At 40.5% G+C, this 21,670-nt stretch overlaps 1 protein-coding gene across 2 annotated transcripts in view; it reads left to right on the top strand.

The window, feature by feature from the left end:
- The window catches only part of arih2 (ariadne homolog 2), a 71,615-nt gene extending 54,206 nt beyond the window's left edge, over positions 1–17,409 (top strand). Inside the window, exons 4-15 of one of the 2 annotated variants that reach the window (XM_079674499.1) lie at positions 171–243; positions 1,780–1,921; positions 6,638–6,759; positions 7,347–7,456; positions 10,025–10,142; positions 11,096–11,146; positions 11,446–11,467; positions 11,986–12,137; positions 12,490–12,633; positions 13,100–13,168; positions 14,245–14,370; positions 15,750–17,409. In XM_079674499.1, the coding sequence (XP_079530625.1) occupies positions 171–243; positions 1,780–1,921; positions 6,638–6,759; positions 7,347–7,456; positions 10,025–10,142; positions 11,096–11,146; positions 11,446–11,467; positions 11,986–12,137; positions 12,490–12,633; positions 13,100–13,168; positions 14,245–14,370; positions 15,750–15,821 (1,201 nt within the window). In that variant the 3' untranslated portion in view covers positions 15,822–17,409. The remainder of the gene's footprint in view (positions 1–170; positions 244–1,779; positions 1,922–6,637; positions 6,760–7,346; positions 7,457–10,024; positions 10,143–11,095; positions 11,147–11,445; positions 11,468–11,985; positions 12,138–12,489; positions 12,634–13,099; positions 13,169–14,244; positions 14,371–15,749) is intronic. The other variant, XM_079674500.1, reaches the window with a different exon arrangement.
- The last annotated feature ends 4,261 nt before the right edge of the window (positions 17,410–21,670 follow it).

The following is a 21,670-nucleotide window of genomic DNA, read 5'->3' as shown; positions in this document are numbered from 1 at the left end:
TCCTCCCTGTCTTCACTTTTTAACATGTTTGGTCTAACAATTCTTTCTCTTTCTTTCCTCCTTTACCTCCTTTTCTTTGCTTTCTCAACCTTACTATTTCCTTTTTCCTTTGTGCAGCAGTCTTATATTTTTCAGTCTCTCATCCTTGGTTCTCTCCATGTTCTCCACAGATACAAGTCCAACTCGTCTCTGCTGATGTCGGACGCTCTGGTCCAGCCCAGCAGCACCTCCAGAACAGTCACTGTGAGTAACAAGCCACGAGCAAATAATGAGCCCAAATATTATTCACAAGCTTTGATTATACCTTCTTATTTAGATGTTGTATATCCTTTTATACATAGGGACCAAGCTAAGAATAACTTAGTAACAGCTTTCTGCACGTGCACATGCATTGTTAAACATTGTTTAATAGCCATAATAAAGAAGTACTTTTCTTAATGACTTTGTTCACTGTTGGTAGTGATAAGTAGTTTAAACATGACATTTATATTTTTAGATGTACCAGAGAATTCCGTAGGAGTTAAAAAATCAGTTTATCGTGTTTCTTGATTTTTTTTATTTTCAATACATCACTTTGACATGAGATGAAAATATGAGTAATATATTGCTCTTACGTTACCAATAGGGCTGTACCCGAATATTCTACTATTCGTTCGTTGGCCAACTATTCGGGTTTCAATTTCATTATTCGGATATTCGTTTTTTTGTTTTTTTAATTATAATCTTCTTTTTTTTCAAATAAATATTTTTTTTTTTCTAAATGTATGCTTTTAATAAAGGTGAATTGCCATATTCTTATACTATGTTTATACTTTTGAATTGTACTGTCAAAATGCGTAAATATATACAATCTCAGCCTGTGCTCCTGACATCGCGTTCACTCACAGTCACGAACGCAAACGGCACGCTTCACCTCGCTTCACCTCGTTTCACCCACAAAATGCCGAAGACTTCAGCTGTGTGGGACCATTTTAAATTGGATGACGGTAAGAAGAAGGCAGTGTGCCAAATATGCGATAAGAAAATGGCCTACCACGGTAGCACAACAACTCTGAAAAGTCACCTGGATGCTGTAAGTAGTAGCCTAGCTTAGCTGTTGTCAAGTTGCCATGATGAAGCTGCTTTATCCGCCGTTCAAACAGTAACGTTACACATGATAAAAACGTGCACTTACTTTGCTTGGAAAATAGTTGCAAGCAATCAACCAAATAGTTTTTTTATATTAGTTTTTTTAATTTTATCCGAATAGTGAAAATGATAGGAGTAATGTGGGAACATCTGGGGCTAAGTCAATGGCATAAAGTTGAGTAGCTCAGCCTAATAATAACTTGTGTCCATAGGTGCATGCCCACGCATCCCAGCCATCAACATCCTCAACAATACAGCAGACCCTACAGTTACCCTACAGAGGACACATTTAGTTTGAATGTTTGCGAGACAATAAATAAATATAAATCGTAATAGTATGCTCTTTCTGCGCTTCTGCTTAACAGCGTGTTGTCAGGTGTCTCGGATTCGGAGCGTGTTATGAAACCTTTTTTGAAAAAATATTTTATAAAAAAAAATACAAATCTCTCCGCACCGAATATTCGCTGCTGATTACTACTGAATATCTGGAGCCCGAAAAATGGTATTACCAATGAATTTCTTTATTATATTTGATGTTCGAAGGATGAGTTAATTTACTTTATGGAAATAGAAACCCTGTGTTTTCTTACTCTCTCCGGGTCAGTGTGTGTCTGGCGGCGTGTTCATGCTTTCTGTGTTTGTGTGTTTCAGCCCACCCAGTCCCTCCAATGCGGTGTGTGTCTACAGGTCGTACGGAGAGACGCCCTGCTGGCTCTGCCCTGCCAGCACTCCTTCTGCAAAGGATGCTGGGAACAGTACTGCACTGTCCTGGTCAAAGATGGCCTGGGAGTTGGTGAGCAGAGTGTGTTTGTGTGTGTCTGTGTAGTCATCAAAGCTGGTATTAGAGTGGGTGAGTCACACTTTGTTTGACGTGAGCTCCCAAGTGCCTGTTTATGTGTTGCTGTGTGTTTTTCCACTCTGGGTTTCATCACAGTCAGCCTCTGATTCCTTTGGAAGTTTATTTTGGGCTATGCTTTACCGCCAGAGCAGCAGGCGTTGCAGTATGTTATTTAGTTGGGGGGGGGGGGGGCTGTATCAGTCACTCAATGATACCGTTTTTAATGACGGAGACACTTGGATGTTTGTGCACAGGTCTATATTTGTTTACGCGTCTCTGTTCGCAATCCAATTGTGCCATAGGGCTTTGAAGGGGAGAAAGGTGTAATATGAGGATTTAATGACTCCCATGTGGTGTAAGATGTACCTGGCAGGCTTACCTCCCATCTATGATTATGAGTGCATGTGTATCTATCTGGGAGAACGTGTGCCTGTGTCAGCAGGAGAGCAGATGGGAGTGTGGGAGTGTACACAGATCAATTATACATTTTGTACGGCATATTGAAGTGACGCAGCCAAAGGTTTGTATTAGTTGTTGCCTATACCAGTGAAATAACATCAATTTCGATATTGAATGGACTGAACACAAGCAAAACAATAGCTGAGGTGATGCTGTTGCTGAAGCTGCACTTGTTGCCATCTTTAACTTGTTGTTGTTCTTTCGTCATGGTATGCCTTCTTCATCTTCCTTTGTCATTTAAGAGCAGACGGGACACTGAGTAGGAATGAGTGGAAATGAGTCTTCCTCTTTTACATTGCATTTAGCTGACGCTTTTATCCAAAGCGGATTACAATAAGTCAGGGTGTCCGCGGGGTCTTAAAAAGTATTAAAAGTTGATAAATCAATTTAGCGAAAATTAAGGCTATTAAAAAGTATTAAACGGCATTTTCCAAGGTATTAAGAAGGTCCACAGCAACGACAACATGAAACAGTGAAACACCCTTTAATTTACTGAAACGACATGTCGGGAAACCCCCCAAGGCGGCCTCATGCATAGCGCGCGCCGTAAAATGCTGCTTATTATTTAAGTTTCGTTGCCTTGCTCCGCTCTGTGGGGGACGGGGGGACGGGGGGGGACTAAGCGACTACGGTAACGGGTCCCAAGGTGGGTAGACCGGCATACGCAACGCTCTGGGGGTCCAACAGCTCCGTGTGTAAGCCCTATCTGATCATTTTCTGATAACGATGAAATAGCCTGCCTCCCTCTCCCCGCGTCTCCTGCTTCTGCTGGGCTGTCAGAAGAGGGGGACGAAAAGAGAGGAAGGCACCGTTTATTAAATATTATTATATTATTATACAGAGAACAGAGTCGTTATCAATTTGTTTGAAAGCTCAATAAATAACAAAGAAGACCTCTGACCGGCACTTTTCTAATTTTGTACGGAAGATTTCAACTTTAACGGACATGTTGACCGGCGGAACATTTTTTTTACGGAAACTGCCGCACGGTCCCCTCGTTCCTTGGAAGAGGCGGTGAGGTGGGTGTTTTTCATCTGCTGTGGACTACCGGAGAGATATACAGCAGGAGAACACGCCGTCCACCGCGGAGAATAAACAGAAGGGCAACCATGCTCCGGGGTCTTCTTCACTGCTTTTGGTGTATTTCGGGAGGCAGCAGCGCCACTTATAGGTCTCGTTTCCAGCATTTCCAGCGGTCTTGTGTGAACGGACACGTTAATGAATCGAATGCGTGTGAACGGAAGCCTTTTTTGCGCTTGCGTATGCGTTTTACCGTATGCGTCCTCGTGGGGCCGGGGTCTAAGCCAAACTATATCCGGTCACAGAGATCTGCTATTTTAAAGTAAAGTCAACACATATCGACCCTAAATATAGTCTATATTAAGAACGAAAAAAATCATAACATATATATCCTTTTTTGTAAACATATGACAAATGTGTGAGGGTGATGACGTCAGAGCATCGTCCTATGTGCCAGGGCTTAGCACCGGACAGCCCCAGCCCAATTTAACCCCTGGGTATTTGAGAGGGAGCTCCTATGTGGCATTACCCCGCTGAAGCTCACCAAAGTTTAACATATTTCATAGTTCAAAGTTTTGTCAATTGTTTTGTTTATTGGTCAAATACTGGTTTCTAATGGTTTCTGAGGAGTTTTACTGGAATGAAAGAACACAGAGTCTACAGAAGCAAAAAAGCAGCATACTGCATTAAACCTGACCTTCACAGAGAGGTTGAAGTTCATGTGGAAAGGAGGCTTCAGTAGTCTGTCTGCGCTCTGTTTAGTTATGCTATCTTACTATCAATATAGTAAATGTGAGGTAAAGTGTGTAGCCAATGTAACCGGTTAGAACTCAAAGTTGCGATGAGGTCTTAAAATGTATGGAAAGGGTCTTAAAAAAGGTCTTAAAAGGTATTAAATTTGACTTCAGGATTCCTGCATATACCCTGTAAGTGCAATAATCCATCACTATTCAAACTAAGAACAACACGAAACTGTTATATTCACTTCAAACAAGCCAGACTGTTAACAAGTTGAACTCTCAAGTAGGCCTGTCACGATAAATAATTTTGTTGGACGATAAATGTTCCTGGAAATTATTGCGATAAACGATAATATTGTCGGCACCATTGTAAGACCATTTTAGACCACTGACATACTGATAATATATCATAATAATTCTAGTACATCCTTTCAAACAGAACTTTTTATTGAACATTCAACATTGCAAATGAAATGTGAAATAATATTAAAATATATAAATGATATATAATAAATAAAACAAATTAATTAAATTATAATTAATTAATTAAATCACACACAACCAAAACAATAAATTAAATAGACTCAGGCTGGAAAACAGAGCTCTCAATCCATCTATCTATCCATCTCTATATAGATGGATAGATACATATATATAAATATATATATAAATAAATCAATATGAGCACACATTGCAAGCAAGCAAAAAAAATCTCCTTAAAACAACAGTCATGTGTACAGTCCACTGTCCATACAAAGGCCCAGATGCCTCAACAGGCCATATCCAAATCTGTTTTTCGAAGTTTTCGAGCAAGGAACACCAACATGTTTGCATTGCCGGGCAAATGCATCTTTGATTGTAAACTGTCGGGAAGTTTGGGGCTCTCCATCTCCAGCTGCCGTGTTTGCTACCAGCTGGGAAAACGGAATAGAGTGGTTGTGTTTTAGGTGTAGTTTAAAATGCGTGGTATTGCCTGCTTTTGTCGCTACCTTTTTTAAAGAAATGCGACACACCGCCCGGCTCATTCAAGTCCGTAGGTTGGCCTCGTTGATTTGTCTTGAATCCAAAATACTGCCACACCAGAGAATCGAGATGTGTAGGTTTTGTAACCAATTCCATTTCACTTTAAATTCCCCGCAAGTAAGTAACACGTTGTCTCCCGCTTGTCGCTATATTATTAATTTGGCTGCTACGCTGCTGTACGTGCACAAAGAGTGTACTGACCTGGCTGTGTGTCAGCCCCGCCCCTCACAGCGCGCATGGACGGCAGCCACAGCTCGTCTGGCAGCCACAGCGCTCCTAGCTAAAATGCTGGTCACATCTTTATGTAAACAAACACGCATGTAAACGGCAATTTATCGAGCTCAGAAAAGTTATCGAGTCCATTTTTATTTATCGTATGATAAGTCAATTTATCGATTATCGCGACAGGCCTACTCTCAAGTGCTTTTTTTGTTTTGTTTTTTATTTTTTTATTTATTCTAATATTTCAACAATTAGGCAGTTGATACATCCACAAAACAAACCAAATTAGTAGAAGCGGGAGGGCAGAAAACATAGCTTATACAGAGGTAGCCCTCCCGCTAGTCATCCGGTTGCAGGATAAAGTAAAAAAAGATAATTCCGTAATGAAATACTCACAGAGTATTTACAAGAGAAATGGTACAAGAGAAATAGTCGGATTTACAGTTTGCGAGTGAAGATTAGTAGACGTTCTGCTGTCCTGATATTAGTGGTAAGCTCGTTCCACCCTTTTGGAACCAGGATAGCAAAAAGGCGTGTCTTTGTGCAGGGGTGCCTGTGTCAACTTTCTCCGGAAGGAGAAGTAAGCCGATTGGCTGATGCAGAGCAAAGTGCATGTGATGGAGTGTATAGTTTGACCATGTCTTGCATGTTGGAAGGATCAGATTCCTTCTCTGCATGGTAGGCTTCAGCTCTTGGAGAATGTAATCCTTGCTGGGTATCTGTGGTACTGTAGAAAAAATGATATGCGTGTTGTAAAAGTCCATACGATGTACCAGACTTCCTGTCCTTTAGTTTAATGTTTGGAACCACAGGTGCTTGTGTATGTGCGAGTGGTAGCCTATTTGTATGCAGTACCTCTTGTGTGTTCTAACAGTGCTCTCCAATAGTCAGTCCACCTAACAGAGTCCTTCAGAGCCTGATAAGTGTTTCTCTATCAGCTGTACCAAGGACACGCTTATGATGACAGATGAGCCTGATTACGTTTCTGGGTCACTGTAACACTAGAAACCCAGCCGGCTGAAACCAAACCCAACCGGAGAGACTTTCTCTCACAAACCAAGTTCAAATGATGATTGAGTTTGATGGTGCATTAGTACAGAAACAAAGACAGTAGTTGTTGCCTTTATAGGGCACTGTGTGTATGTTTTACTTCATACTATACTCTGGACTCTTAGTAATGTATTTGTGTGTGTGTGTGTGTGTTCAGGTATATCGTGTATGGCTCAGGAATGTTCCCTGCAGATGCCAGAAGACTTCGTCCTGTCGCTGCTGCCAGGAGAGGAGCTGAAGGACAAATACAGACGCTACCTCTTCAGAGACTACGTCGAGGTGTGTGTCCGTCTGTGTGGATCTGTTTACTCAGATGCTGCATCAAAGTCTGCATTTATAGCAAATGACACACCAGAGGCATGTAGAAAGGGAGAGAAACTAAGCCCCTTGTGACTTTTTGATTCTCCTTGACACAGCATTAAATCTGAATCATCTCTCTAGCTGTTTTCTCTCTCTTCACTGTCTGTATCACCAGCTGGCTTTCCATCTATGTATATTTATGCAAACTAAAGTCAATTTTATAGTAATTTTAAAGGATAATTCACCCATTTCATACTTTTTTTAGTTGTGTTTACCCAGGTCTAACTGACTGATTTTTGTTTTGCTAATAATATTGAGTAAAATGTAAACTTCTTATAACTTACTTCCAGAAACATAGTTCTCTGTATTTTGGATAACAGAACTCAATGTTAAGGATTTCTCAGCACATCCAACTTTCTTTAGGGTGAACTCACCTCATCAAGGGGGATTGAAAGCTAATTCCAGCCACTCTCATCACGGGATTGGAAACTGTGATCATGATGCATCTGCTTCTTCTGACCTGTTTTGTTTATAATTTACAATACGTCTCTCTTTCTGTCCATTAGAGTCACTTCCAGTTGCAGTTGTGTCCGGGTGCAGACTGTCCCATGGTGATCAAGGTGCAGGAGCCACGGGCGCGCAGGGTGCAGTGCAGCCGCTGCAGCGAAGTCTTCTGGTAGGACACGCACAGCTTCAACACTAAGATTCTCACAAGAAACTACTGTAGTTAATTTAGCTTCCGTGTGACTGCAGTCAGCTTTATTTTTTACTTTGGAATGGTTGTATTCATTAACTTAATGACTCTGAATGTCATTTGTTATCCTAAAGCTTCATGTGCGGTCTCTTTCCATTTAATATCCTGTGCAGTCTCATCCAGTCCAAGGATAAGTCACATTCTTGGAGCAAGTTCAAGAAAAAGGAAATCAGATCCAAGCTGTAGATAAAAACTAATGAATAGGAGTTGAAAGAAAGAAGTCCTTTTGAGTGATGGTCACACAGCTGGTTGTGTATAAGAAGCAATCTAAGTTTACTTATTAACTTATAGTCCAGCAGCAAGTCCTCAAAAAAGGCTTTAGTTTTCGAGATACCCCTACCCGAGGTAGAAAAATGACAACAATGATTTTTCTTATCTTTAGGGTCTCCCATTAATGAAATTGATTGTTGTAACATTTTATTTTGGGGGAAAAAAATTTTTTTGGGGTTGTTCTTTAGAACTACCCCAATCCCTGAAAAAGAGCCAAATTAGACCATGCCGAATATGGGAAAGGTGACTAAAAAGCACATAACTTGAGAATGACAACTCTTTTCCTCTTCAGATTTGCTGAGGTATGAACCAGGTGGCTGTCCTACATCACCAAATAGTCAGACAATTATTTAACGAAAAGAATACTGAATTATAGTCCTGTAAACTTAGCTTTAGTTTAGACGGAAATTTTACTTTTTGTGATAGGAACATAGGACTCAATCACTTTTCTCTCATTTATCAGAAAAACAGAAATCCCTAAAGAATATACCATTACTGAATTGTCTAGGGTGCTATTGAACACTAACCAGTAGTTGTATGGAAATATCTGGTACAGTTCTATTGCAAATGAGATTTCTTTAGACATAGGCCTACCTCTTCTCTGAGACAGTCAAATTCCGAATGGGGGATAAGTGGCATAATAGCCTATAAGTTAAGAATGCTCACTCTGATGGTCATTATATTTGGAGAGGGAAATACCAAGTGGCTGAACTACACGACCAAATAGTCAGAATAATAGTAACCCAATACAATAAAGTTTATCAGTTCTAAATGGCAAGCCTCTAAAACATAGGTGTAAATAGTACAGGTTTGATTGAAACTGGAACCTTAATTCAAAGTACAGTATACAATTCATCAAATAATTCAGTGAGAGGTCAAGTATATAGATACTAGAATATAATGTTAAATGTCAGGTTCCTCAGAAACGTTAGGGGACACATGTTGACATTCTGCACAGCAGGTGCAGAACTCTGTACAGGGAAGGCCAACAGAGAGGCACTGGCACTTTCCACTCTCTCCACACTTTGCATCTTTGCAATACAAGCAAGTAATGTCTCTCACTTCTGTAGGTGCTGGGGGTTTGTAAATAGCACTGGTTGAATGACCCCATCTCCGACAATCCACCCCTTGCCAACAGGACTCCATAACAAAGGTTTGGGTTCGGGCTGTGACACCATCGCTGTCTGAAACATTGCTTTTTGTTGAAATGCATCCTCTGTTGGCGGCAGGTTTTCCGAGGCTGCATCTGTTGTGGATGCAATTATGAACCTCAGTTCATCCAAGTTTGTGCACATCAGTCCAATTTCCTTTTTTCCATATAGCAGAAGCGCAAATTCTCTTGCGACTGGCAAACACTCTTCCAAGCTGGCAGAGAGTCCAAAATGGGCCAGATCTTTGAGCTCGCTGAGATGGGTCTTGAGTTTGGTGAATGCTGTTGTGTTTCCTATTCTGTATAAACTACTTGTTGTGCCACAGCCAGTGAGTGCATGACATGATGGTAGATAGTTAGACATGTAGTTGCCGCCCAGCTTCAGGACCATCTCCAACTAAACGGCTTCTTTGAGAAATTCTAGTCCGGTTTCCGTTCCGCCCACAGCACTGGAACAGCTCTGGCCAGGGTCACAAACGACCACCAAAAAGTACAATTTCCGTCTAAACTAAAGCTAAGTTTACAGGACTATAATTCAGTATTTTTTTTATTAAATAATTGTCTGACTATTTGGTGATGTAGGACAGCCACTTGGTTCATACCTCAGCAAATAAAATTTGACAACAATCAATTTCATTAATGGGAGACCCTAAAGATAAGAAAAATCATTGTTTTCATTTGTTCTACATCGGGTAGGGGTATCTCAAAATCTGAGGGCCCTTCATGCTGGACCATTTGCTCTGATCAGCACCTGTGTTGTTTTACCATAACTTAAAGAAATTATCTTTTTATATTATGTTTATTGGATTGGACCACTTTCCACACACCTTCCTGCACATACAAAATAATGTAATCTTCTCTGCAAAAAGGCAAACACAATTTTAGAAAATAGTTGTTTAAAAAAATTAAATACATGAGCAAAAAACATATTTTGCACAAGTCGCAATACATACATAATAATACAGCAATATACATATCCTCCTAACTGAACATTACCAACATATTATCTGATTTCTGAATCATTTAAGAATTTAGCATTTTCTCACTTTCAAATGTGTTTTCTCTGTCAGTTTCAAATGCCGTCAGATGTACCACGCTCCCACGGACTGCGCCACAGTCCGGAAGTGGCTGACCAAATGTGCAGATGACTCGGAGACGGCTAACTATATCAGCGCACACACTAAAGATGTAAGATGGAGCTTTACGTTTACACACTCTTACAGTCATGCACATACACTGCAGTGTTTCCCCTAGGTTTACTGCCTTGGCAGGGTGCTGCCCGGGTACATCTCCTGTCTTTTTTTTCACCCAACTCATTAGACTATTCTTCTGCTGGCGTTTCATTGTTGTTTTCTGTCAAATTCAATACTGTAGTTCAAAACCGCGGTACCTGCTCACCATCTGTGAGCTATTTTTAGAATACGCACGCTGCGTTCGCGCGCGTCCACCTGGGCAGGCTGTGTGTGTGTGTGTGTGTCCTTCTCTCGTGACGATAACGGCTTGCGGTTAAAAAATAATAATAAACGAATTTGAAACTGGGGGGGGGACACAAACGGGCAGACAGCAGAGCTCGGGGCAATAATGCAGATTTGTTTGACTTTTTTACACTTTGTTGTTCTCCTCCTTTCCTCTGATGGTGAGCGTGTGTGTGTGGGTGGGTGGGTGGGGGGGACCCCCCGCCCTTCAGAAACAGAGCGGAGGGAGAATGTGAATACGCAAAGCAGTGGACACTGAAACATGCACATACATTGGATAAATAACATAGGCGTTTAGTTTACTTTATTTAATAAAAGAGCACATGTACAATGTGAAAAGTGACCGTAGATAGATTACTTCAGTTGCAATTTGGTGCGATATATATATATATATATTTTTTTTTTTAAATAAAAAAAACAACAAGAAAAAACACCTTGAATTTCAGGCAGTGCGCGGGGCTCCGTTGGAAGGGCGCAGCGCCCCGCCAAGACAATGGTAGGGGAAACACTGCACTGCTGTGTCAACATACCGCACTCTACACACTGTAGTTTTGTACACGGATGCTCAGGTTGAACACTGACACAGTTTCAGGCATTTCACTGATTATCTGTAATCTTCTTTTTTACCCTGATTTGATCTTATTTGTATGTGTTTTTCTCCTCTAGTGTCCTAAGTGCAATATCTGCATTGAGAAGAACGGAGGGTGCAATCACATGGTGAGTCAGAGATGAAAATCTCCCTTCCCTGAAACACGAAATGCTAAGAATTCTTTCTGTGGGCTGAAGCTCTCAAGTTGAATAGTTTCACACTTAAATCACTCCTGGTCCGATTTGTTACCTGGCATGTGGGCCTTTTCTCTAACAATGTCAAAGCTTTATGGATGACAAAGCAGTAACAACAAACACTAAATTGTTTGTTTTTTAAAAAAGGTTTATGTGTCGATCTGCTCGAAATAATTAAAAATAGGAGATTCTTGTTTTCTAATTCGCTGTCTTCCTCTGCCTTTGTTTTTCAGCAATGCTCCAAGTGCAAACACGGTACGTTTTTTGATAATCCAGTGAAGCAATAACGCACTGTTCCACCTTTTATATTTTATATCCACCTACTGGTGGACACACAGAAAGTAGCTGCAGCTATGATTCCACGATGATATTGAATAAAGGTTGAATTATTCCTCGTGAAAGTTGATGCTTGTAGGTCTTGTTTTTTGCCTTATCTTTGAATAATGCTGACAGGCAACAGTCCTAAGTGAGTCATATAGTAGTTAACGTTTTCTAATTGCGTCTACCAGTACACCTATAACTCCCATAACTCACCAGTTTCTTCTTCATTAGTAAAATGGTATCCCTTTTTTAAATGAGGAATGTGGTTAAACAGAACGGTGGTTAGTCATCTGAAGAAATGGAATATATATTTATTACCAATCCACAGCCAATATTATCCAGTTTAGCTGAACAGAGTTGACCCTTTAGTCTGTCCTATGATACAAATGTTGTCTTGGTGTACATACTTTGAAATGCATGTCCATAAATATGTATTTTGTCTCGCCTCAAAGACTTCTGCTGGATGTGTCTTGGTGACTGGAAGACTCACGGCAGTGAATACTACGAGTGCAGCCGCTACAAAGAGAACCCTGACATAGTCAACCAGAGCCAGCAGGCTCAGGCCAGAGAGGCCCTCAAGAAATACCTCTTCTACTTTGAGAGGGTGAGCTTTTTTGATCCCTATTTTTATTTAGCTTGGAAAAAAACTAAAAGAAATTTAAAAACACTTTGAGATAAACTATAGGGGTTTACAGAATCAAACCCTTAGAGTTGGGATGGATTCAAAGCCTCATAAACCTGCTTAACATTTACATTTTGGGATTTGAGGAAGATTACATCATGACATATTTCATCCTCCACTGCCCATAGACATTCTCATAATTATAATATCACAGCACACTGTTTAAAGATTTAAATAAAACATTTTATTGACATATTTCCATCCAGCATACCTTTATTTCTACAGGGGAAATAATTGTTCTGTAGTTAATATTTTTTTGCCTCTACCCCACCAGTGGGAGAATCACAACAAGTCTCTGCAGTTGGAGGCTCAGACGTACCAGAGGATCCAGGAGAAGATCCAGGAGAGAGTGATGAACAACCTGGGAACCTGGATCGACTGGCAGTACCTGCATAACGCTGCAAAGCTCCTGGCTAAGGTACTGCACACTGAACCTGCACTGTCTGTTCTCAATGCAGAGGCAGCATCACAGTTAGTGATGGAATGGAAAGGGGTAAAACAAAAAAGGGAATCTGTGCTATTGAACTATAAAGTCACTTTTTAAATATTATAACTGGCAAGTTTGTTTAAATGTATTTAGAAATAGTTAAGCTGCTTACAGAGTCATCAATTCAGACTTATAACTCAAACTGTGTCAGGGAGGTTGGATCACTGGAATTAAAGTGTTTTTTTATTTAGCTTGGTTTATATTGTTAAATGATCTGGGAAAAAAACACAAGTGACCTGATTCACTTTCTGTTTTCCTCATTGGATGATTTTAAAAGTCTCTTGCATCATCATTAAAGATCATTTCAATCAATTACAATGTGCCTTCCTTTATTCTGACACAGTCTGACTTTTAGTGAACATTTCCCAAACTTTGCTTCTTCTCTTCTCTTTTGCAGTGCCGCTACACCCTGCAGTACACGTATCCCTACGCCTATTACATGGAGTCCGGCCGGAGCAAGAAACTGGTGAGGAACTACATCTCTCCACCCTGTTCATTACTGCAGAACACACATTGTAAAATAACATTCGGCACATTCACACCGCAGTACTTTTCCCACTTTAGTTCCGATATATTTCAGAAATGTCGCGTTCACATCAAAAAGAGCCGGAACTAAAATGATTTCATGAGAACCCCCTTTTCTCTCATGCGGCTCTCTTGTGAGAAAAGAGCTATATTTCTGATTGGCTGGGCAGATTGCAAACCACGCCCCGTAAAACTCAAAAAAAGTGTTGTGAAGCCACCATTTTATTATACTCGCATTAACATTATTAGCATTAGCATTAGCCCAGCGCAGAAACGCAGAGAGACTAACTTATTGATTAACACAAAATAAAACATGGGAGCGGTGGAGATGAGGATGCGTCGGCTTTCTGGCGATTTACTCGGAAGGCTTCAGTAGAAGCTGCTGGGAGTCCGAACAGCTTCGACTGAAGCCAATCCCCAACTCCTGGGATTTCCGGCCGGGGATTTTGGGCGCCAGTATACGCCGTGAAGTTGTTTGCGGCCTGCCAGTAAACCCAAAGCAGAAGAAGAAGAAGTGATGTCAGCGGCTTCATTTGCCTAATCCACCCCCAGGGACTTATTCCTGTGTGAACGCGATCTGCTTTATTTCATCAGAACTCTTTAGTTCATCAGAACTAAAGAGTTCTGATGAACTAAGTTCTCATGAACCTTTGTGGGAAAAGTACTGCGGTATGAAAGCGCCTAAAGGCTCATCAGAACTTAGTTCATCAGAGTGTGTGTGTGTGTGTGTGTGTGTGTGTGTGTGTGTGTGTGTGTGTGTGTGTGTGTGTGTGTGTGTGTGTGTGTGTGTGTGTGTGTGTGTGTGTGTGTGTGTGTGTGTGTGTGTGTGTGTGTGTGTGTGTGTGTGTGTGTGTGTGTGTGTGTGTGTGTGTGTGTGTGTGTGTGTGTGTGTGTGTGTGTGTGTGTGTGTGTGTGTGTGTGTGTGTGTGTGTGTGTGTGTGTGTGTGTGTGTGTGTGTGTGTGTGTGTGTGTGTGTGTGTGTGTGTGTGTGTGTGTGTGTGTGTGCCCTCTCTGCAGTTTGAGTACCAGCAGGCCCAGCTGGAAGCAGAGATAGAAAACCTTTCGTGGAAGGTGGAGCGGGCCGACAGCTCCGAGAGGCCGGTGGTGGTAGGAGAGGGGGAGCTCTGCGCCAGCGACAGAGGGGTGAGAGCTTCAATACGGATCAGTGTGATATTTGATACAACCATTCATGTCTCCATTAGGATTATATTCAGGGGTGCACACAACTTTCTCAGTGAGGTACCTGGAGTCAGTGTTTGGTACTCCAACTTCTGGCTCCCCTCAAAATTCCCATGAAGCCCTCTGTATCGCGAATGTCAGCGGAGGGGGGGGGGTAGTGGAGTACAGAGCTTCGTGACCACACAGAGCGTGTGAACGTGGTGATCAGCAGCTGTTTTAGCGCAGTGCTGCTGTACAGACCGACGTTAACAGCAGCCCTGTCTGTGCACACGGAAACCGACTCTGTCGTCCGGTGATCTTGTGACACAAGTGACGGTACGCATTTCAGATTGTTGCTGCGCATGCGTACCTGCGTACCACTTATGTGCACCCCTGATTATATTGTTTACTCATGTAGGTAACAGCTGCACTGATTGTTTCACAATCGCCGCCATGTAGAGGGCATGATGGAGTGTGGGTAGGGGGCAATTACAATAATTAGTTAATAATTACTTATGCACTCACAGGAATGCACATGTGTAAAATGGACTTGCACACATTATTAAAAAAAAAAAGATGGTCGCAAATACAAGGGTGATTGCATTTAATTAGCTTTTGGTCCTCATTTTGAAGAAGAGGAATACATACTTTAGGCAACATTTATTTTTCTCTGTTATATCCCAATACATTTATTTGTCCCAAAGAGGGGACATTTGTTACAGCAAGAAAAGAGCCAAAGACAGCTTAATATTGACTAAGAAGCATGCATACAAATAATATTAAAGATTACAAAAAATACACAATTTACAAAATACACATCTGTAACAGTTTTGAAGATAGAGCAGCCATTAGGGGTGTAACGGTATACGTACCTGTACCGAAATTATTCAGTACGGGCCCTTCGGTTCGGTACACGTGTGTTCTTCAGACCGAGCCAAAGCTATTACAAATGCCAAATGTCCTTATGTTGCCATGTTAGCAAAGCGCTACCTGGCTGTATCTGCTACCTTTGTCCCTAGCGAGAGAGTGTTCTCCACAGCAGGAGACATTGTTAGTGCCAGCAGATCTGCCCTTTCGGCAACAAGTTAATTCTTCTTTAAAAAAACATGAAAATACAATGACAAGCAAGTCATAATGTCAAACTGGCTGCTTAGGTACTAGTACAGTACAGTTCAAATACAGATTGTGAACCGTTACACCCCTAGCAGCCAGGTATAAAGCTAAAGGTGAAATTCTCTAACTTGTTCAGTCATTGCTTGACTTGAACCAGGGACCATCCAGTTCCCAGGCCAAGCCCCTATGACTAAGAGACTGCCTGCCCCTGTTAATGCCTTAAGAATAATACCGTTCTGTTGTTATTTCAGGATCTGGAGAATCAGATGCACATTGCTGAGCAGAAGCGACGCACGCTGCTGAAGGATTTCCATGACACCTGAACATCCCTCGCCACTGCAAAGCACCAGCATCTCCCTCCTAACTCCCCTCCCTGCTTTCTACCTTTGCTTCCTCTCATGACCATCCCTCGGTGCAGTCATACTTACCCCACCCCCTTCTGCTCCTCTACACTCACTCGTTTGATTCTTTCCTTCAGTCTTTCGCTCCTGTCACTCCCGAAATGCTGCAGGGTCACAGAATGGCACGATTGTATCTCCCTTTTCCTCTCATCATGCTCACCTTATGTACATGTTTGTGCTATAGAGCATCATGTTCACCATGGTTACACTTTGATGGAGCTTTACAGATCTGATGATGAAGGTCAAATTGTTGATGTCAGAAGCAGCTGATGATGAGAGCTGTTGTGCAAAAACATTTTTCCTATGATGCTAGAACAAATATTACAGAAAATGTAAAGTTATGAAAAAAATGTGTTAAGCTGGCAAAGAAGATGTGGCTAGTGGAAAACATTTTCTTTAAGGAGACAGTGATGATAATGGATCTGTTTTCCGTGGTTTCACATAGACCATAATGACAAAGGGCTGGCAGTTGTAGTACTAACTGGATTCCCCTGAACACATTTTTTTCCCCAGTTGACTCCAAAGCGGCAAAAGGTTAAATGGCATAAATTAGAAATACATTTATTATGACAAAGGCGGCGTAGTATTTCTAGAAAGTTTAATGAATGAAGCTCTCAACTAGTGAAGTGTGATCCTTATATATGGAAAGTGCCACTGTCACTGCTCTGGCTTTGTTTTGAGCTTTATTACCAACCAGGACGATAATATACAACATAATACATATTCTGACATAATCCCTGTACATGGTGTGTTTACTGTGGACAAATGTTGACCTCACATACTCCTAATAATTAACAGATACCAGTATTTTCCTACATATGATGCATGTTCATGAAAAAAAAGTACTAAAGCATAAGAATAATGTTTGTTTAAATAATTGATTTTGTTACCAATCTTTCGCAATAAACACATCGTCCTTCCCCCTTTGGTTTGATGTATAGTTTATAACCTGACCTACTACAGATCTTCCTGCCAGCAGATAGTTGCTAGTTGTTATGGTCAAAGTGAAACTACTAAATAACTAAGACCCATTTGTGTCTCTTTATGCTGTTGTACTGATTCTGTTGCTTGATTGTGTTCAGCTAGCGTATAGCCAAACCAGTGTGAGCCAGACCTCGTTAAACCTAACACTTGCACCTCCACTGATCAGATTATGAAGTTAAGGGTAATCTAATCCATTCATACACACGACGGGACCCACCTGCCATCATAGTCGGAGCATTATTAGCACGCATTAACACATGCTCAAACACTCCTTTACAGAAAATAAACATTAACAGTTATTGTTGTTTCCTCCTTCCCCCCCCCATCTTGTGCTTCTCTTTACATTGATACCCACAGTTTATTTTGCTCTTTGTTTTCTCCTTTCTTCTTGCTCACATTGCTCACTTACCTTCTGGAAAATGGCTGTTGATAGTTGGAAAAGAAAAAAATACAAAGAAATTGTTGTAATTTTCAACGGTTGTACATTAATACAGAAATAGAGTTACTGAGAGTTTTTAAAACCAGACCCTGTCTCTTGTGTGGTCATTACACGCACGCACGCACGCGTACACATACATAGACAAACTGAAAGATCTCATTGAATTTAACTTTAAAGTTCATAGAAGTGAATTACATTTAAAATACAATTTAAAACTATCAATAACAAGCCAAGAGAATATAAAATAAACATGCTAAAATATAATGGCTACAAAATAGAATAAAGTCACAGTGCAATGTAAGACACATAATTTGACTTAAGCAAATGGAAACCTCTTCATTCTTGATTTTTAAAAACAAAATTGCTACAAACCTGATGTTATTGGGGAGTTCTTTCCAGATTTAAATAGCTTAAAAACGGTGCACTGCTTCTCCATGTTGAGCTTTGACTCGGGAAGCAAAAAGCAGAGATTTCCCAGCCGACCTGAGTTTTCAAACTCGTTCATAATCTAGCAGGTGAATGTGTTTTAGACCATAATTAACATTGTACTGCCCAGCCTTCTGCTTCTAACATAATGACTCGTATGTATAATGTTGCTGTACAGTCACTGATGTGTTGACATGCTGCAGAGCTCCAGGCCACCTCTGACATTTTCAAATTGGCACCTACAGGGACCTGACACAGCCTATGTGTACTGCGTGCCACGCAGCGGCGCCGGATTCATTTCAGGGGTGGGGGCAAAAAGTGCGTGTGTGTATTTGATGTTCAAAGAAATGCTAAATCTACAGGCAATAGTGGAGTGGTAATCACTCCGCCTCTGGCTACAGGCATGGCCGTATCCACCATTGAAGTAATTTTTTCAAGGTGTATTTAATAAAAGTTGTGAAATAATTGCACATCAACAACAGGGTTCCTTGTAGTAGTTCCATTTATTTTAATATGTTTATAGTTCCATATTAACTGCTGCACTACTTTTCCTGAACTTGAGTGTGTGACCCAATTTTACATTCACACAGCGACATGGAGTATGGGGAGGATTGCACCCTCAAGTGTTTATTCCTGAGCAGGACAGGGAGACACTTCCTATTATAAAACAGCTCTGTAGGATGTTTGGAAGCTACTGTTTAATAGTTTATGTTCTGATAAAGTGGGACACATTTTTGCTCTAGAATCCACCAACCTTTGTAAATGACAGCCCGGAAAAGTGTTTTTTTTAGATTGGCATAATATTTTTAACCGCAAACTATCAACATAGTAGCAGGGTCAATTATACACCTATTTGTTTTTAAGGTTGGCTTCGTACATATACTCAAATAGTTTACTTGAGTACTGTTGAAATATGTGTACATGAGTAATTCAATTACATCAATCTAAAATCCTAAATTAAATGTGATTTTGCAATTTAAGCTTATTTAAAAAATTATAATAATCTTACCAACTACCCATTTACTGTTATATAATTAAGCAATAGCTCACGACAGGCCGTGGTTGACTGCGGTCAACTCAGCCGTCTCTCGCATTTGCATGGTCAAATGAGCAGGGCTTCATTTTTGAGTGCGCGATTAATAGCGTCTTTACGGTAATCGCCGAGAAGCGACGCTGACGGTAGTAGCTTATGAAGTTCTCAGTGAAAGATGTGCTGTTGGACTCAGTACTACTAGGACTACCACCACAGGTACAGTCAAGTACTTTTATCGTGTAATTTTTGAGTAATACCCTGTCAAACTCCCATGCAGAGTGCATGTTTTCTGCCATCTTTGATGAGAGATAAAATCATTTTTTGCCATAAGTTCTCAGTGAAAGATGTACTGTTGGACTCAGTACTATTTGAACTACCACCACAGGTACAGTCAAGTACTTTTATCATGTACTTTTTGAGTAATACCCTGTCAAACTCCCCTGCAGAGTACAATAATGCATGTTTTCTGCCATCTTTTATGAGAGATAAAATCATTTTTTGCCGTAAGTTCTCAGTGAAAGTGGTACTGCTGGATAGAGTGCTACTAGGACTACCACCACAAGTACAATCAAGTACTTTTATCGTGTACTTTTTGAGTAATACCCTGTCAAACTCCCATGCAGAGTGCATGTTTTCTGCCATCTTTGATGAGAGATAAAATCATTTTTTGCCATAAGTTTTCAGTGAAAGATGTACTGTTGGACTCAGTACTATTTGAACTACCACCACAAGTATAATCAAGTACTTTTATCGTGTACTTTTTTAGTAATACCCTGTCAAACTCCCATGCAGAGTGCATGTTTTCTGCCATCTTTGATGAGAGATAAAATAATTTTTTGCCATAAGTTCTCAGTGAAAGTGGTACTGCTGGATAGAGTGCTACTAGGACTACCACCACAAGTACAATCAAGAAAACATGCATTATTGTACTCTGGAGGGGAGTTTGACAGGGTATTACTCAAAAAGTACACGATAATAGTACTGAGTCCAACAGTACATCTTTCACTGAGAACTTATGGCAAAAAATGACTTTATCTCTCATCAAAGATGGCAGAAAACCTGCATTATTGTACTCTGCAGGGGAGTTTGACAGGGGATTACTCAAAAAGTACACGATAAAAGTACTTGATTGTACTTGTGGTGGTAGTTCAAATAGTACTGAGTCCAACAGTACATCTTTCACTGGGAATTTATGGCAAAAAATGATTTTATCTCTCATCAAAGATGGTAGAAAATATGCACTCTGCATGGGAGTTTGACAGGGTATTACTCAAAAAGTACACGATAAAAGTACTTGATTGTACTTGTGGTAGTAGTCCTAGTAGCACTCTGTCCAAGAGTACATCTCTCACTGAGAACTTATGGCAAAAAATGATTTTATCTCTCATCAAAGATGGCAGAAAACATGCATTATTGTACTCTGCAGGGGAGTTTGGCAGGGGATTACTCAAAAAGTACACGATAAAAGTATTTGATTGTACTTGTGGTGGTAGTCCTAGTAGCACTCTGTCCAAGAGTACATCTCTCACTGAGAACTTATGGCAAAAAATGATTTTATCTCTCATCAAAGATAGCAGAAAACATGCATTATTGTACTCTGCATGGGAGTTTGACACGGGATTACTCAAAAGGTACACAGTAAAAGTACTTGATTGTATTTGTGGTTTGATTGATTGATTGAATTGATTGATTGAAAAGTTTATTAACAGCTTGTATATTGGGTACAGTACAGTACAGCTCAAAACATACAATTGTTAAGGCGATGCAGACCAGAGAAAGACTTTCGTCTTGTTTACATCAGGGTCCCCCATTTCCAATTCATCATATCATTTAAGACATACAAGACATATTTGACATACAGATGGCTTATTTACAATTTACATACAGGTGTTTTTTTACATACAGATGGCTTACTTACAAATTTCATTTTAGATTTCGTTCTAATACATCCTAACCGGACATTTAAGACATACAAAGTCTACAGATATACAGTTAGTAACAGAGTCTAAAATGCGAGTATATACATAGACTGGGGGGGAAGCTGTCCATTGTACGACAGGTTGAGATTTGTACCATTACCGGAGCCAGTTTTGCAATGCTCTCCCCCGAAGGTGCTCTTTAAGAGAGGTTTTGAAGGTAAGTATAGTTTTACTTTCCTTTACAGTAGTGGGAAGAGCGTTCCACCTTGATGTGGCATAATTGCGAAACGTGTATTCCCCTTTTTTTGTGCCAAATCTGGGTTTTACATGATTTGTGGAGCTCCCTCTGGTGTTATGATCATGATATTCCTTGACCTTTGGGAAGAATTTTGACATGTACATGGGTACCATAGAGGTGTATTGGATCTTGTAGACCAGGCCCATTGCAAGTAGCTGTACTCTGTCGTCTACTCTAAGCCATCCTAGGTTGTCAAAGTGGGCAGAGGTGAGGTGGGTTCTAGATGAAAGGTCAAGCAGTAGTCTGACCAGTTTATTTTGTGATGTTTGAAGTTTTATTTTTAGCGCCTTGGAGTTGCTATGGTACCATGACGTGCAAGCATAGTCATAGTACCCTTGAAAGAGTGCTCCTGCCAGAGTTTTCAGGGTGTTTTTGTTTACCAGAGAGGAGATCCGGTATAGGAATCTAGTTCTTTGATTGACTTTTTTTATTACATTGGATGCCATTTTGTCACAGGAGAGGTTTGCCTCAAGAATAGATCCTAGGTATGTAATTTCCTTCTTACTTGTGACAATAATGTCACCCACTGCAACTGAGAAGTCGTCGGATTTGCTGAGATTATGTTTCGAACCGAAGAGAATGGACTCTGTTTTACCCAGGTGTAATGATAATTTAATTTTTTGATAATTTGGTAGTAGTCTAAAAAGTACTGAGTCCAAAAGTACATCTTTC

The sequence above is a fragment of the Notothenia rossii genome, assembly GCF_949606895.1.
Source record: "Notothenia rossii genome assembly, chromosome: 4".
Taxonomy (NCBI): Eukaryota; Metazoa; Chordata; class Actinopteri; order Perciformes; family Nototheniidae; genus Notothenia; species Notothenia rossii.
The sequence above is the reverse complement of the archived record's forward strand: the minus strand, read 5'-3'. Positions and strand labels throughout refer to the sequence as shown.